Source organism: Carcharhinus amblyrhynchos, chromosome 21, assembly GCF_965287045.1.
Source record: "Carcharhinus amblyrhynchos chromosome 21, sCarAmb.v2.hapA, whole genome shotgun sequence".
Taxonomy (NCBI): domain Eukaryota; kingdom Metazoa; phylum Chordata; class Chondrichthyes; order Carcharhiniformes; family Carcharhinidae; genus Carcharhinus; species Carcharhinus amblyrhynchos.
The window spans coordinates 37,184,136-37,202,179 of record NC_137344.1 but is presented as its reverse complement, the minus strand read 5'-3'; the positions used below and the strand labels follow the sequence as shown (position 1 = coordinate 37,202,179).

Below are 18,044 nucleotides of genomic sequence, written 5' to 3'. Positions count from 1 at the left end.
ACCCCCGTGATTTGCCTGGGTTTGCAAAACCTCACTCACTGTGCTGTCTGGAGACAATACACATCTCTTTAATGTGTGATCAGTGCTCCTTCCACACACATTGTCAGCCACTTCAGGACTTGAACAGCAGGTTAGGTGTAAAGATTCACATTCTAATCAGTAATCTCTAAACTGTCTGTGCTTTATATGCTCTGTCCGAGGCCAGAACTCTCCATTCACCTGACGAAGAGGGAAATCTCGAAAGCTTGTGAGTTTACTATCAAATAAATCGGTTGGACTAAAACCTGGCGTTGTCAGACTTTTTACTGGATTGTGGCACCAGAAAGTGTCTCCTGTGGTAGCCTCACACCACCATTAAGCTCCATTTCCATGTGAAAATGGGTTGCTCTCGCATTGCACAATGCTTTCCACTGGAAGCAGTTCCACAACACACAATCTGGCTCACACAAGCTATTAGCTTGCATCAGTTACAGTGCAAAAGCAACTTGAAGATTGCTGGCAAACACTGGGAACAACAGCAGATGCAAATTGCCATGACTCTGCAGTTGTAGATCTTTGCCAATGTTGCAGGAAGGTTCCCAGAGGCCAGCTATATAAAAATTAGGTTGCTACTGTTATGGTTCAGGTCAGACACTCCGAAGTGTTTAATGGAGCCCGCCTGGATCATAACTTTTGCACTTTGAATTTGGCTAGGATGAGCCACGAGATGTTTCACCTCAGGTGTGATTGAAAGGTCCTACTATTTTGATTTGATTTATTACTGTCACATGTATTAACATGCTATATTGTTTCTTGCGTGCTTTCTACCTGGGGAGCTTTTATCAAAGTTTATTTCAGAATGTAGTTAACATGTATGGAAAGAAAATTAGCGATAACTTTTATCAATTACAAACAAAGACAAAACAACCAAAATAACGTACGCCCCTTAACAAATATATCTAAGATGTTCCATTCAAATCAAAAAACTTCCTTTAGACAAAACCCTTCCACAGGTTTAACACAACAAACACTAATGCTCACGTGATACTAGAACTGAGTCCTTTGGATGAATGCCACAGTTCTATTAATACGCTCAGAACAGTCTGAAGTCAGAACAGCTTCCCAGAACACTAGGGAGAAACTATGGTCAAGCCACCAACATCAGATTCTTTCCTCCAGAAAGACAAGACCTTGCTTTCAGATAACTAGCAGAACTTCGAAATAAAACACAGAGAGAGAGAGAAACACTTCTTGCTGTCCTTTCCAAAACTAAAATTTACAGCTCAGAACTGAAAATGAAAGAACTCCTGTCATCTGACCTACAAACATTCTTCCTCCTGACAATGCAAGGTCATAAAACTAATTTGCAAAGTAAAAATAAACAAACCCCATTTAAGCCACTACAGGAGCATTAAAAGGACTCCTAGTCGACAACCCTGTGCCAATGACTCAGCTAAGGCTGTGAGCTGCAGACAGCATTATTTTTTAAAAACCCTTAAAGGTACACTAATGTCACACTTTTACAGCAATCAAGTCTGTGGGTGACTAAAGAAAGTGGTAAACTTCAAGCCCAAGCAACACTGTTACTGACTTTTGTCTCTTATGTCCTGAGCAAAGGAAGAAAATTACTTTGCAGGTGACATTCCCTGACTGCAAATACACCTGATGCTGTATCGTAAAGGCGTATCTTCAAAAGAAAGAATAAGCTCGCAATAATATTGCATTCCTTCCTTCAGAACGTTCCAAAATATTTCTGAGCCCAAAGAATATATTAGAAATGTAACCATCACTGTAATGTAAATCAACGCAGCAAGGGAAGCAATGGCCTAGTGGTATTATCGCTGGACTATTAATCCAGAAACTCAGCTAATGTTCTGGGGACCCAGATTCGAATCCTGCCACGGCAGACGGTGGAATTTGAATTCAATAAAAAATATTTGGAATTAAGAAGCTACTGATGTCCATGAAACCGTTGTGGATTATTGGAAAAACCCATCTGGTTCACTAATGTCCTTTAGGGAAGGAAATCTGCCCTACATGTGGTTCCAGAGCCACAGCAATGTGGTTGACTCTCAACTGCCCTCTGAAATGGCCTAGCAAGCCACGAAGTTCAAGGGTGACTAGGGACAGGCACTAAAATGCTGGCTAGCCTGCGTCACTTATGTACTACAAATTAATAACAAAAAGTCAGTCGGCATCCGCAAGGGTTCCACTAACAGTGAGTGAAATCAATGACCAGATAAACTGGGAAGAACCAACTACTGGCCAAGACTGTAGGAAACTCCTGACTTCTTGAAATAGTGTCAGGGAATCCTCTATGCCTCCCTTGGAGGGTGGACAGGGAACCAGTTTAACATTATGTCTGAAAGATGGAGAGACATATGAGTTTTATTTTCATAGTGAACTGTGTCACAGAACACAGTCTTGGTTAGTTGTGGTCACACTGCACCATTATATCCCAGGAACAACTTTTGTCACCAATTCACCCTAGCAATAGAAAATCAGTTGGCTCATTATCTTCTCCATGATGAACTGGACAAAGAGTATTAAATGGCCAAGGTGACTCGCACTTCACAACAGCTAACATGAAAGAGCTTTCCTGAACAGTGCAAAGTTTTTGAAATTGATTGTAGTTTACATACTCACCGCATCCAGGAAACAAAGGAATCTCCCACAACTCTGTGCAATGGCTCGATTCTTGGCAAAACCCACTGAAAAAACATGGAAACATATTTCTTCTTTTTAAGGGTAAATCTTAAACATTCAACACATAATATGTACAGAGTGTGAGATTCTCATGACCGATAGTGAAACCAAATCTATCACAACTTCAAACTTTATGAGACAATGTCAGCAAAACTCCTAAATTCCATTGATTTAATAGTATTTTAGTCTGGCAATGCACTACTGCCTTATAATAGACTCCAGTTAGTGCTTAAGCATTATATGATATTATAAGATCATAGGACCATATTGATGCCTATGCACATCATATGACAAATATTACTGTCCATGTACACTGTGCAACTAGTATTGTAGCAACATAACAATTAAATCAACTGCAACATCTCCAATCTTGTACCAATATCATCCATCATATGTATTCCTACAGCTCCCTAGGCTGTTGAAACATTACACCCAAAGGTGTTTGAGATGACCGCAAACAATATTTGACATAGGAGCATGCAGTTCAGCAATAATTTGGGAGTTAGACATGAAATGCATCTAATGATCAATAGTGCAAAAGCAAAATACTGCAGGCTCTGGTAATCTGAATAAAAACAAAAATACTCTGTGGAGAAAATGAGAGTTAACATTTCAGATCAAGATGTCCTTTCATCAGAATTGCATTAAGACCAGTAATGCCCTTTTTTACTCATTTCCTTTTGAAGCTAGTCGGGACATAGTTTAAAGGGCACTTGACATGTTAACATAACTCAAACAAAATGGGCGATGGGAACCCAGACAGCGTGTATTAGCAGGATAATTGACTGAGGCAAAAATAGGAACATGTGTGTAGTGGGCCACTCAGCCCATCAATCCTGCTCTGCCATTCAATAGGATCATGGCTCAGTCACTTCAACGCCATTTACCCCACATATCGCTTCATGTCACTGGTATTTAGAAATCTGACACTCCCTGCTTGAAACATACTCAATGACCCCTAACTTCCTGGTTCCCCAGTGTCAGATTGAGTAGGATGTATTAAGGTACCCCAGTGATGCACTGGGGAAATTCTCTAGGAAGTTCCCATTTAAGGGTTTACCCGGCAATTGTCCAGAAGCACTAACTTCCCCTGGACAGTTGTGTTGGCTGAGAACCATCGACAAAATGATTTAAATTATTAACTTTGGAAGGTTCTGCCAGTGTTATGTTAATAGTTAATCTGAAACAGTTAGAAGAAATAAAACCACTTCTAACATCAGCGTAATATTCTAAAATATCCAAACTGAACATCACTTGAGAGTCCCCCAACACTCCCAACCACTACCACACACCCCTCCATGTTCCCAACCTAACCTCATACACCTGCAGCCCCAAGCCACCCTGATCCACATCTTCCCCGATGCCGGTTGGACCCAGACCTCCCCACCCCCTGAAAGCCTCCAAACTCAATCCCTCAGCCCGACCTGACCTAACTGGACTCCTTCCACTCCTAAAATCCCCAATGTTTGACTCCTCACACACTCCCCACCTGACCATCCATTCCCCCTCCCAACTGCCGAAACCCCCACCCCACCTCCCCAGCCATCTGGGAGAGAAAATTCTAAAGATTCACAATCCTGAATAAATCGTGCCCCCTGGTTCGTGACTCCCCAACCAAGGGAAACATCTCATCTGCATCTGCCCTGTCTACTGCTCGAAGTATTTTCTAGGTTTCATTGCGATCGCCTCTCATTCTGCGATACAATAGCGAACACAGGTCCAGTTTCCCCAATCTCCCACTATCCCAGGAACAAGTCTGATGCACATTCATTGTAATATCTTCCACAAGGTCAGGGGACCGAAACTGCACACTGTGGGTGTGATCTAACCAAGCTTCCATACAACTGAATCAAGACATTGCTCCTCCTTCAATAAAATCCTCTTGCGATAAAGGGTAACATTCCATTCACCTTCCTACTAGCTTGCTGCACTGCATGCTAGCTTTCATTGACTTATTTGACAAGGACAACTTTTGTACATCTACACTTCTACAAATCTCTCACCATTTAAGAATCACTCTGCACATTTGTTCCTCCTACCAATGTGGGTTACCTCACACTTCTCCATATTGTGTTTCACCTGTCACGTTCTTGCCCACATTAATGACCATAATGCCATCCACTTCCCAACAAGGATCACTTAAGGGACACATGAGCAGAAATCCCAGGTAATTTCCTTTCTTTCCTACCCCATCACGATGTTAACCTGAAGTGATGGGTGGCAGCGTTAAGTTGGCAAAACGAGCACGGAAAGAACCATTGATCTTGGGATGGCTCCTGGTCTGACCGGTTCATTACTGACCCAGCAGTGAACACACAAACTGAGTGAGTGAGCCATTAGCATTAGATAAAGGAATCCGAGCCAGGTCTTCACCATGTACGCATGAAAAAGGAGCATGTTTAATCACTAGAAACAGTCCCACTGCCTAAAGGGACTTCTCATTAAATAGAGTTTGCTGGATAAATACTTCACTACATGAGAAAGAGTAACCCAAATATTGCCTCAGACACATTACAAATTCACTCCCTCTCGTTCCCTCCATTAAGTGGAAAAGGGATATTGCACATAAGGTTCCATAAAGTCTTGTGATTTCAATACTTGTGTTTGAGATCAAATAGAGTTCAGTTCCCATGGAAACAGTTTTAATAAGTAAGGGGCTCCCACAATGCATCGTGTGTTGGTGTAACCAGAGATTTTGGTCTAAATATGCTGGACAGACAATCAATGTTTGTGCCAACAGACCCATTTCCCCTCGGTCTATTCAAGAAGTCCATTCCCCATGGCTACCAGGCCAAATATTCTACAATGATGCCAGCTTTAATCATTGTCTTTCCTGTCCAGTCGAAGCAGGGAAGTGTCAAATTAAGTAAACACCAGAGTTCCCACATTAACCTTTTCAACGCCAAATCAAAGACATAGGATGCCAGATTTATTTCACAAACAACATCAAATGGCATTTTTTTAATGTTCCATTTGTCTCTAATTCTAGGTCGATGTCAAAAGTTTGGCAGCCTCTAGGTAGGAAAGAAAGCGTGTGCAGGTGTTCAGAGTTCTAAGTACTGGATTTCCAAAACTAGGATATTGGGCTTTAACCTGCAATAATCCAAAATGACTTTGTCTCCTGCAGTTGAATCACAAGTGATTTGAGCTAATGATACGTTTTGATACGAAGGCAGCAGGTTCTTCTGATCCCACCACTGTCGACGTGCTTTCCTGCTGTTCGCACCCTCTTGCCACCAGGGAACCCACGGCAAGGACTTGCAATCGGCAGGGTGGGATGATCCCGCCAGCAGGAACAGCTATTTCTGAGATATGAGCAGGGAGTAGATTGTCTCACCTGCAATTTACAATGCAAGCTTTCAGCATATTTTAAAAATTCCACAGAGAAAATTATACACTTGGAATTGGATCAAAAACTCTTAACAGCATTTTGTATTATTGTTTGATTTATTATCATTGTCACATGTATTAGCATACAATGAAAAGTATTGTTTCTTGTGTGTTAAATAGACAAAGCATACCATTCATAGAGAAGGAAAGGACAGAATGCAGTAGTGTTACATTCATAGCTAGGGTACAGAGAAAGATCAACTTAATGTGAGGTAGGTCCATTCAAAAGTCTACTGGCAGCAGGGAAGAAGCTGTTCTTGAGTTGGTTGGTATGTGATCTCAGACTTTTGTATCTTTTCCCCCACGGAAGGTGATGGAAGAGAGGATGTCCGGGGTGCGTGGGGTCCTTGATTATGCTGACTGCTTTGCTGAGGCAGTGGAAAGTGTAGACAGAGTCAACGAATGGGGGGCTGGTTTACATGATGGATTGGGCTACATTCATGATCTTTTGTGGTCTTGGACAGAGCAGGAGCCATACCAAGTTGTGATACAACCAGACAGAACGCTTTCTCACCAACACACATCTGTAAAAGTTGGTGAGAGTCGCAGCTGACATGCCAAATTTCCTTAGTCTTCTGAGAAATTAGAGCATTGGTGGGCTTTCTTAACTATAGTGTTGGCACGGGGAGTGCGGGGGGGAGGCAACCAGGACAGGGTGTTGGTGATCTGGACACCAAGAAACCTAAAGCTCTTGACCATTTCTACTTCGTCCCTGTTGAGGTAGACAGGGATACGTTCTTCACTACATTTCTTGAAGTCAATGACAATCTCTTTTATTTTGTTGACATTGAGGGGGAAGATTATTGTTGCCACACCCGTTCACCAGATTCTCTCTCTCGTTCCTGTATCTGTCTCGTCATTGTTTGAGATCTGACCCACTACGGTGGTGCCCGATTTCAAAGCCATCTCGGCCTTTTGACGGAATGTCAGGTGAAGCCTGGGATAGGGCACAATGCATCAACCTGTCAGCAAGGAACTTGCATGGGTACCGTGAATTGGATTCAATTTGAATTGGCTTTTTTGGTTGGAATAAAAAGTACCAAAAGGGGAAAAAAAAGGAATAATAAATCAATGGGCAGGACTTTCCTCCACCCTTCCCATTGGTAGGAACCTCCGATTCTGCCAATGGTTATTCAGGGGGTGGGGAGGCGAATTGGATGGGAAATCCCATTGACAGCAGCGAGACCAGAAGATCCTGCCACTTTTTCCCATGACATATAGTATAATGGGTTTAAGTATTTGAGGAGAATGTTCTTCCAAATTCGAATCAGCATGCCTATAGTCAAATTAAGAATAAAACGACAAGCGCAGAATAGTGTTTGTCATACAAGCCTAGGCTGCTCTGATGTAAAGCACAACTTGTGAAATGATAAACACCACCTGTTATCAGTGTTCTCACCAAGGTGAGATTTCCATGCCCAGCTATTTGTGGAGACTTCACCCAGTTCACACCTTGCACAGAACCTGAGAGCAGCCATTCAATAATTAGCAGATTAAAAACTCCCACAGATTTATCACCTTAAGACTTCACCTCTGGAGGGTTTTTTTTCCCCCTACGAATAAGAAACCTTTTCAAATAAGCAGAAAGATTTCCTGGAAATTTATAATGAACTGTTGTCTTGGAGCGACGCAGATTGTGAAGTATTTTCATTTCACAGAACATTAAATACGCCTACTTAATTGCGGAGGCTCCCATTATTGCTGGTGTATATTTAACTTGCTAAATTGATTAGGCACGTACTGCAAACAATCCCACGTGAATGTTTTTTTTCTCCCCTTGAGATTGGTTTTGTGGCCAAACAGGCTGCCCAAGATGGTGGTTTGCAAGAGCATGCTGGGATAAGTGGACAAGGGCTGAAACAGGCAGGCTGCAGCCTCAAAAGAAACTGGTCAGAGAGAAACAGGTTGCAGCGGCAAGAGCTGGAGTACACGGGATATTGGCCATCTCCAGGACTAAGGAGGCTTTCTGGTCAAACTGGGTTGTTTACCCGACATAGGTCACATTGCGCCCTCCCACATAAGGGGTGATGGCGCCCCTATGTGCCTCCAGCATCAACAGGCATGATTGTTGGGTACACACCCAGAGAGAGATCGGGTTGGCAGCATCTGATTGGACCCTATCGATCAGGGTGATTAAGTCCTCATCAACTGATTGGCAAAGGCCTAAAGGGGGTGAAAGCCAATAAGGTACAAAGGGTGCTGCATAACAGAAGTAGCTCTCTCTCTCTTTCCCATCGAACGACGACAATGGTGACCATCACCAGCAATGAGCAACATGAGGACAGCCACCCCACCCAAGGAAGGAAGGAAGACCAGAGCCAGAGTATCAGACCAGACGACGCAGAGGACTACAGAGACCAGTACACAGATAAAGGCCAATATCTGCCTGGGTACTCACCAGTCATACAAAAGTTAAATCAAGGTTTAGCATTGGATTGAACTTTGATATTCTATAAGATAACTTATTATTGATTGGGTGGGTGATTACTAATTGTGTGTAAATAAACATTATTGTAGGCGTTTGATAAGGTGCCGCACAAAAGGTTGCTTCAGAAGGTTAGGGGGCATGGAGTTGGGGGTAAGGTGTTAGCGTGGATAGAGGATTGGTTCTCTAATAGGAGGCAGAGAGTTGGCATCAATGGGTGCTATTCTGGTTGGCGGTTGGTGACTAGTGGTGTGCCGCAGGGATGGGTGCTGGGGCCTCAGCTATTTACCATTTATATAGATGATCTGGAGGAGGGGGCTGAGTGTAGGGTGTCGAAATTTGCTGATGACACGAAGATGAGTGGAAAAACAAATTGTGCGGAGGGTGTGGAAAGTCTGCAGAGGGATCTGGATAGGCTGAGCGAGTGGGCGAGGACCTGGTAGATGGAGTACAATGTTAGCAAGCGTGAGGTTATCCACTTTGGCAGAAATAATAGTAGGAGGGATTACTATTTAAAGGGCGAAAAGCTGCAGCATGCTACCGTGCAGAGGGACCTGGGGGTCCTTGTGCATGAGTCGCAAACACCCAGTCTGCAGGTGCAGCAGGTGATCAGGAAGGCTAATGGGATGCTGGCCTTTACAGCGAGGGGGATAGAATATAAAAGCAGGGAGGTCTTGCTGCAACTGTACAGGGCACTGGTGAGGCCGCAGCTGGAGTACTGTGTGCAGTTTTGGTCGCTGCACTTGCGCAAGGATATTTTGGCCTTGGAGGGAGTGCAGAGGAGGTTTACTAGGCTGATACCGGAGATGAGGGGGTTTGACTATGAACAGAGACTAAATAGACTGGGCTTGTACTTGTTGGAGTTTAGAAGGATGAGGGGGGATCTTATAGAGATGTATAAGATAAATGAAAGGGATGGATAGGGTAGAGGTAGAGAGATTCTTCCCGCTCAGAAAGGACAGCAGGACTAGAGGGCACAGCCTCAAGATAAGGGGGGGGCAGTTTAGAACGGAGTTGAGGAGGAACTTCTTCACTCAAAGGGTGGTGAATCTCTGGAATTCTCTGCCCGTTGAAGTGGTGGAGGCTACCTCGCTAAATATATTTAAGACATGGGTAGATGGGTTTTTGACAGACAGGGAATTACGGGTTATGGGGAGAAAGCGGAACTGATCCACTTCAGTTCAGCCATGATCTTATTGAATGGCAGGGCAGGCTCGAAGGGCTAGATGGCCTACTCCTGCTCCTATTTCTTACGTTATGCACCGACAAGTCTATTCACAATTCTCTGTCCACTATTTAAGAGTTAAACAGACTGTGCAGCAGGCACAGCGACGATCCCTCTATAACATAGAATGTACATAGCACAGAAACGGGCCATTCTGTCCAACTGGTCTATGCTAGTATTAATGCTGCAAGCGAACCTCCTCCCCCTCTCATCAACCTGACCCACACAACCTTGTATTGGGAGGTGATGGTCTACTGGCAGTAGTGATAGGCTATTAATCCAGAAACTCATCTCACGTTCTGAGGACCTGTGTTGGATCCGATCATGGCAGATGATGAAATTTGAATTTAATAAAAAATGAAGGATCAATTGATGATTATGAAACCATTGTCAGTTGTCGAAAAAACCTATCTAGTTCAGTAATATCCTTGAGGGAAGGAAATCTACTGTCCTAACCTGATCAGGCCCACATGTGACCCCACAACAAGGTAGTTGACTCTCAACTGCCTTCTGAGCAAGGGAAACTAGGGATGGGCAGTAAATGCTGGCCAGCCAACGATGCCTATTTCCCATGAATGACAAAAAAACCCTTCTCCCATGTATATTTATCGAGCTTTCACTTAAAAGGCATCTATGCTATTCATCCCATTAACCTTTTGTGGTAGTGAGCTCTTCCTAAATTCCCTGCTGGATTTATTAGTGATCATCTTATGTTTATGGTCTTTACTTCTCATCTCCCTCCAAACCAAAATATCTTCTCTACATTTAACCCATCATTTTCCAGAATCTTGAGGAGCAGGACATTCTTTGAATTTCTCTTCCATACGTGTTGCCCTTGGGAAGAGCGCATCTGAATTTCTGTGCTGTGATATATACTGCAACAACAAGCCATACACCTTCAGGATCAGGACTCTGCACCTATGCCTGTTGGATCACCTGGGCACTGAGAATCCAAGAATGACCGGGCAGCGAGGAACACACACTCGTAACAGTCTGTCAGATCTGCCATTCTTTTCTCAACCACTGACTCCACCACCCTTTCCACCACTCAGACGGCACAGAACTTGGTATTCTGTTCAATGCAAAGCAGAGCTTCACAGTGATACCCTGTCAATCACAAGGTTTGCACATTTCCCTTGCTGTAACTTTCACCTGCATGTTAACTCCTCCTCCTTTGATACACTTATCTACGACTTTGCTGCCTCTGCACTTAGTCATAGAAATTTACAGCCACTGGGCCATTTGGCCCAACTTGTCCACGCCACCCAGTTTTTAACCACTAAGCTAGGCTCAATTGCCCGCATTTGGCCCACGTCCCTCAATACTCATCTGACCTATAGAACTGTCTAAATGGTTTTTAAAAGACAAAATTGTACGTGCCTGTACTATTGCCTCTGGCAGTATCATTTCACAAATCATTTCCTTGGCTATCTCCCATCATTCTACAAACTCCACTTGTCCAAAAGTAGTTGACCGTATCCATTCTCTGCACATCATGGTTGATTTATATTGCCTCCCAGTCCCCAAATAAATTTATGCTGAACCTCTCACACTTTTCTTTAATCCTGCCTCGGTCTTGATCCATTCTGTCACCACAACCCCTTCCAACCTCAAATTACCTTCTGCTACTCTGTCCTTTTATTCTGGCCTTCTGTGCATTGCTCCCACCCGTTACTCCTTAATTCAGATTGTCATACCATTTTTCTTTATATCTCTGTTTTTCTCTTCATCTTTCTCTGCTCTTTTTTACATCTCCTGTATTTAATGGAGGTGAACGGGGTCTCTGGTGTTGTCTGGGAGAACTAGCAAAGCCTTGCGTCATGCCTTTGAGGAAAGTCCACCAAATTAAGTGCCTACAAGGAAATTGGCTATCGGTTTGTCCTTGGGGATTCTGTGTTGTTGTGCCTTGAAGGCTGCTTACGCGCAGATTCAGTCAAGTGTTCTCCAAAGCGGCCTTCAAAACACATGAATTACCAAGCAGAAACTGGCAGACAAGTTCCACACACGAGAGCGGCCTCAACCAGGATCTTGGGTTTATGTCACACTACCTGTAACTCCCGCAACTTACTTGGGCGTGCAAAATCTCACTAACTGTCCTGGTTTGAGACAATACATACCTCTTTAACCTGTGCTTATCCCTCTCTCCACTTGCATTGTCTGCACCTGTAAAGACTTGATTACCTGTTACGGCTCACATTCCAACCATCTTGTAGTTGAATTTATGTCTATATATGCCCTGTTTGTGAACTAAATCCTGCACTCTCCTGATGAAAGAGCAGTGCTCCAAAATCTCGTGCTACCAAGTAAACGTGCTGGACTTTAACCTGGTGTTGCGAGACTTCTTACTGTGCCCACCCCAGTCTAACGCCAGCATCTTCACATCATTTAAACGAGATGCTCCCCATCCTGGAGGTTCACAGACAAACTCGATAGGGCTTGCTTTTTGGGTGTCCTATGTGGCAAGTCTCCTGCACAGCACTGGTTGCAGCGGCAACAGGAGGCCCTCGAGTGGACATCAATTGCTCATTTGAATGCCTCAGTTGGCAATGGGGTGGGAAGGCCATCCATGAAACTATCCCCATAACAGACTTTAAATTGAGGCAGAGGCGGGAAGGTAGCTGGGGAAGGGCATTAATTTCTCCCATATAAACCCATCTGCTCAGTACAGTTTTTGAGCAACCTTCATCTTCCTTCTCTAACTCCAGATGCTGTTACTACAAAGGCACTGCAGAAAAACATTGTTGTGAACGATTTTGTGTGTTTCTGCGAAGCAGTGTTATATATTTAAGTGGTTGCATGATTGCTTTAAGAATAGTCACATGATTTAATGGTGATGTCGTTGGGGTGTTTCACAGGCTCCTGTTTATTTTCTGCTATGCAGGCAAGAGCTCCTTTAATAAATCTGTTGTTATTTTAAATATATGTTTGCAAACCATATCTTTGTTTAAGACACACAAACTCTAACATCTTTAAGGCATTACACAGTGAAACTGTCAATTGTATGAACTATAGCATACCTCCTTTTGGGTGTGAGGATTCATGTCCACTAATAACAACATGAATGCCTCTATCTTCAAGTTTAGTTCTCCATTTTCTAATAATATTCATTGAGCCATCCTGCAACAAAAAAGAAATACAGCATGACCAAAGGACATCTTTTCCACAGCACAAGTCTGACAATTTCTGTACTTTGCATATTGCAAACATTTGTACCATGACCCATTTAACACAGCCTTGGGTTACTGTCTATGTGGAGTTTGCACGTTCTCCCCATGTCTGTGTGGGTTTCCTCCAGGGGCTCCAATTTCCTCCCACAGTCCAGAGATGTGCGGGTTGGGAAGACTGGCCATGCTAAATTGCCCCTTATCGTCAGGGGGATTAGCAGGATAAATAAAAGGTGTTGCAAGGATCGGGTCTGGGTGGGATCATTACAGGTGCAGGCTCAATGGGCCAAATGGCCTTCTTTTGCACAGCAGCAAAGTCTGGGTAACTAAGTGTTAGGATTGATTCAGGAATAATAAACAGCTCTGCATTGGAAACCTTTCCTTAGATTAGAAATACGTCGGAATTTAGAGTTCTTAATTCAGAGTAAACCATTGCAAATTGCATTGATATAAGCTGTCTGGAAACACAATCTAAATTTAACATAGGTAACATGGCGTTGACTGTCTGGCACTGTATCTACATAGAGTGGGAGCCTGGCATCTGTAATCAAAGAAACAATGTCACTTCTGGAATCCTACAGTGTAGGAGGAGGCCATTTGGCCCATCAAGTCTGCACCAATCATAATCCCACCCAGGCGCTACCCCGATAACCTCATGCATTTACCCCAGCTAGCCCCTGACACCGAGGGCCAATTTTAGCACAGCCAATCCATCTAACCTGCACACTTTGGACTGGTGAAGTCCGCAACTTTTGCGCAGTGTGTAATGGTGAAGTCCACAGCTTTTAATTAACACAATTAGAACAGATATCAAAAACAGAATGCAACCTTAAAATGTGATTTGATAAAAATAATTGAAAGCCTAATGGCCCCAGCTGTCTCAGATCCTCAAATCTGCTCTCAATTTTGCTTCTGGTTCTTTCTGCCACTCCCCCAGTCACCAATGCCATTTTCCTCGGGTCAGACAATGGATTGGCCCATCTCACAGATACCTCTACAGGTTTCATCAGTGCAAATCCAGGACTCATCAGCAACAACGTGAAGTACAGACAAATCACACAGTAGCAAAAATATCTGGATGGGATGAAAATGGGGTTGATGGGGGGCTGCTGATTTGTTTATCAAACTCACGTATGTTTCAACATCAAGTTATGTCACTCATAGGGGAGGGGATGGCCTAATCGTATTATCACAACACTATTAATCCAGAAACTCAGCTAATGTTCTGGGGACCCGCACTCGAATCCCACCATAGCAGATGGTGGCATCTGAATTCAATAAAAATATATATCTGGCATTAATAATCTACTGATGACCATGAAACCACTGTCATTAAAATCCATCTGATTCACTAATGTCCTTTAGGGAAGGAAATCTGCCATCCTTACCTGGTCTGGCCTACATGTGACTCCACATCCACAACAATTTGGTAGGCTCTCAACTGCCCTCCAAGGGTAACTGGGGATCGCAATAAATACTGGCCAGCCAGCGACACCCATGTCCCACGAATTAATTTTTTTTTAAATTGATAATATTTGGGTTATTTAGCTCCTGTCATTATTTTTTTAAATGTTTCTGGAACCTCCTTACTTGCTGCTGAGCAACAGATTCACAGGGCTTGACCCACCTAACCCAATTAGCCATTTCTTGAAGGCAATCAACATGCTAAATGTTGACAGCCTCTGACGTTGGAAAACACAGTGTTCAAGCATCATCCCAACCTCATGTTCAGGAGGAGAAATGCTGGCTTTTCCCTCTCACCAGCCGGAGACACTGAGCAGCCTTACCCTCTTAGCCCAGCTAACTCAATAGAGACCAAAGATTGAGCCTGCACCCTTCTGGTTATAATCCAGCCACATCAACTGAGCGCAATGCAAAGGCTCGGGTTTCTTACCCTTGTTTGATCTCTGCTGAACCCAAAAGGCAGGCACTCCTGTAACTCATTGCTGTACAAAGTTCAAATTAAATTGTATACATTATACAAACCTTGCTGGCATCATTGAAAACGGATAGCTGCATGGATCCCTGGAAATCCTGCTCCAGAACCGACTGCAGGCATTCATCCAGCCACCTCGCTGCATTGTGAACCGGCAGAATAATAGACTGGAAATGGAAGGAAAGAACTTAATCAATATATCACCGTGCCCACACCAGTCAAACCTTAAAAGACACAGGAAACAGAAAAACGCCATTTAACACAACAAACCCTCGCCACTCCACCTTTTCGACGGATCTCAGTTTCACCTTTTTACAATACCCACATACATCCATTGTTTCAAAACTAAATCTAATTGTTTACTGAACTCCAAACACCTTGGTCTTCTCGACTGATTCATTGAGGAACAGTCCAGTTTTCCCAGAAGGGAAAGGCAGTTCAAAATGTTCAAATTACAGTAACCATATTGACATAGGAAAATAGGAGTAGTAGTAGGCCATTCGGCCCTTTGAGCTGCTTCTCCATTCTTTCTGATCATGGCTGATCGTCAAATTCGATATCCTGATCCCACCTCCCCCCTCCAATATCTCTTGATTCCTTTAGTTAAGAGCTATATCCAATTTCTTCTCAAAATTACCCAGCATTTTAGCCTCAACTACATTCTGTGGTAGTGAATTGGACAGATTCACTCTCTCTGGGTGAAGAAATTTCTCCTCACCTCAGTCCTAAATGGTTTACTCCTTACCCTCAAACTATGATCCCTAATTCTGGACTCCCCCCATTGTCGAGAACATTCTTCCTGAATCCGCTCTGTCTAATCCTGTTAGACTTTTACAAATTTCAATGAGATCTCCTCTCACTCTAAACTCCAATGAATAGGATACCAGTAATACTGGAGTTCCATTCTAAGATGCACAAGGCCAGATCGGACACATTTTACTGGCAGCTTTCATTTCCAAGTTTTACTGGTTTTTCTGTCTGGGTTGGAATGTCCTTTTTGTACAGTTGTTGTTATAAGCAACTTAGATTAACTGTAGCCTTTTTGCTTTATTTGTTGCAAAATGCTTACACATAAATTCTATAGCCCAGAACTCTGTGCTTTGGGAAATAGTAAAGTAAATGCATCCCCTGGCTTGTAGCCTGGATGTGCACATATTTCAGTTAAATATCCAGCTATCCATCAAGCTGTGTAAAATATGGGCACTAAGAAGTTCCAAAAATATCACAGCTGCACAATTGTAGGATGAATTGGTTATAACTAAGGCAATGCTGAATTAACTCCAAAATGATCCATGCAGTTTTATAACAAATAAAGAATCCTAAAATCTGTCAACAAAATATATGTTTCAATCAATGTGCCTTCAATGCAAAGTTCAAATTCACTGGAGTTTAGAAGGATGAGGGGGGATCTTATAGAGGCGTATAAGATAATGAAAGGGATGGATATGGTAGAGGTAGAGAGATTCTTCCCGCTGAGAAAGGATAGCAGGACTACAGCCTCAAGATAAGCGGGGGGGTGCAGTTTAGATCGGAGTTGAGGAGGAGCTTCTTCATTCAAAGGGTGGTGAATCTCTGCCCGTTGAAGTGGTGGAGGCTACCTCGCTAAATATATTTAAGTCACGGGTAGATAGGCTTTTGACAGACAAGGGAATTAAGGGTTATGGGGAGAGAGCGGGAAAGTGGAACTGATCCACTTCACATCAGCCATGATCTTATTGAATGGTGGGGCAGGCTCGAAGGGCTAGATGGCCTACTCCTGCTCCTATTTCTTATGTTCTTATGTTCATATCACCCAGAATGGATGCATGATCCTTAAACCATCAGGCCACAATAGTCAGTTTGTATATCACGTTTTGGTTAAGCAACAATTATTCTAGCAATCTGCGTTCATTTTCAGTAGCACCCACTTTAAACTTCTGGGAATTTCACCTTAAATGTCATTTTGTTCTTATTGCCAAAACCTAGCTTGTAAGCAAAGTCCGTGAGCAGAGTTACTGGTTGGGTTAGTGACAACATTGAACTGCAGTAAAATCAATATAAAAATCAATAAAAATCAATCCTCATGTAAGAAACAGTCCCAAATAATTTTCTTTCCCTTTGTTTTCTCTATAGAATCATAGAATAGAATCGCTACAGTACAGGAGGCCATTCAGCCCATCAGGTCCACAGTTATTCTCTGATAGCGTTTCTTGCTTAGGCCCACCCCATGCCCTATTCCCATAACCACACACATTTCTCCCATTAATCCATCTAACCTACAGATCTTGGGACTCTAAGGGACAATTTAGCATGGTCAATCCACCCAACCTGCACATCTTTGGACTGTCGGAGGTAACCGGAGCACCCGGAGGAAACCCACGCAGACACAGAAAACGTGGAGACTCCACACAAATAGTGACCCAAGGCCAGAACTGAACCCGGGTCCCTGGCGCTGTGAGGCAGCAGTGCTAACCATTGTGCTGCCAATCCATCCCTTTCTTTGCGATTATATTAGAAACTGAACGCTTAGAAAGGCATGGAGAAAATGCAGCTTTTCTTCACTGGAAATCGGGACTAATGACGGAGAAATGATTGGATTACGTTTATGCATTTTTTTTATTCTTTCATGGGATGTGGGCATCACTGGCTGGGCACTGGTGTAGCTCTGAAGTCACGTGTAGGCCAGACCAGGTAAGGACAGTAGATTTCAATGATTGACAAAGGCCATCATTAGTCCAATTCAAATTGCACCATCTGGCTTGGTGGAATTTGAACCCAAGTCCCTAAAGAAATGCCCTGGGTTATTAGTCCAGTGACAATAGCACAACAATAGCCACTGCCCTCCCCTACATCTTTGCAAAGCCAGTAGCAGAAGCTTGAAGTTAATCTCCTTGTAAGGGAGGGAGCAGCAAATTAGCTAATTCTATACTGCCGTTAATGACACTGAATAATTGGAACACAAATATTGAAAAAGAAAATAACTTTTAGAACCAGGAGCTGGAATTTTTTTTAAAAAACCCATTTCCATTAGTGTCTGGGTTAGATTGGGAAAAAAATACTTCTAAAGCCCTTGCATGGCAAGGTATGGGTCAGTCCCTGCTCATTGCAGTGTTATTATAAGCCTACTTGTGACACTAATAAATAAACTTTAAAACACCATAATGAATTTACTGTGGAAATCCCCTAGTTGCCACACTCCAGTGACTGTTTGGATACATGGAAGCAGAATTTATCATAGCC

The 18,044-nt window shown here is 43.2% G+C and overlaps 1 protein-coding gene across 2 annotated transcripts in view; it reads right to left on the bottom strand.

The window, feature by feature from the left end:
- Nucleotides 1-18,044, bottom strand: part of qtgal (queuosine-tRNA galactosyltransferase) — a 301,592-nt gene that overhangs the window by 280,091 nt on the left and 3,457 nt on the right. For both annotated transcript variants that reach the window (XR_013889124.1, XM_080209035.1), the window contains exons 2-4: nt 14,876-14,992; nt 12,743-12,842; nt 2,626-2,690 (exon numbers count right to left, since the gene is read on the bottom strand). Coding sequence is in view for 1 of the 2 variants with exons in the window: in XM_080209035.1 (XP_080065161.1) it covers nt 2,626-2,690; nt 12,743-12,842; nt 14,876-14,992 (282 nt within the window). In the remaining variant the exon portion in view is untranslated. The remainder of the gene's footprint in view (nt 1-2,625; nt 2,691-12,742; nt 12,843-14,875; nt 14,993-18,044) is intronic.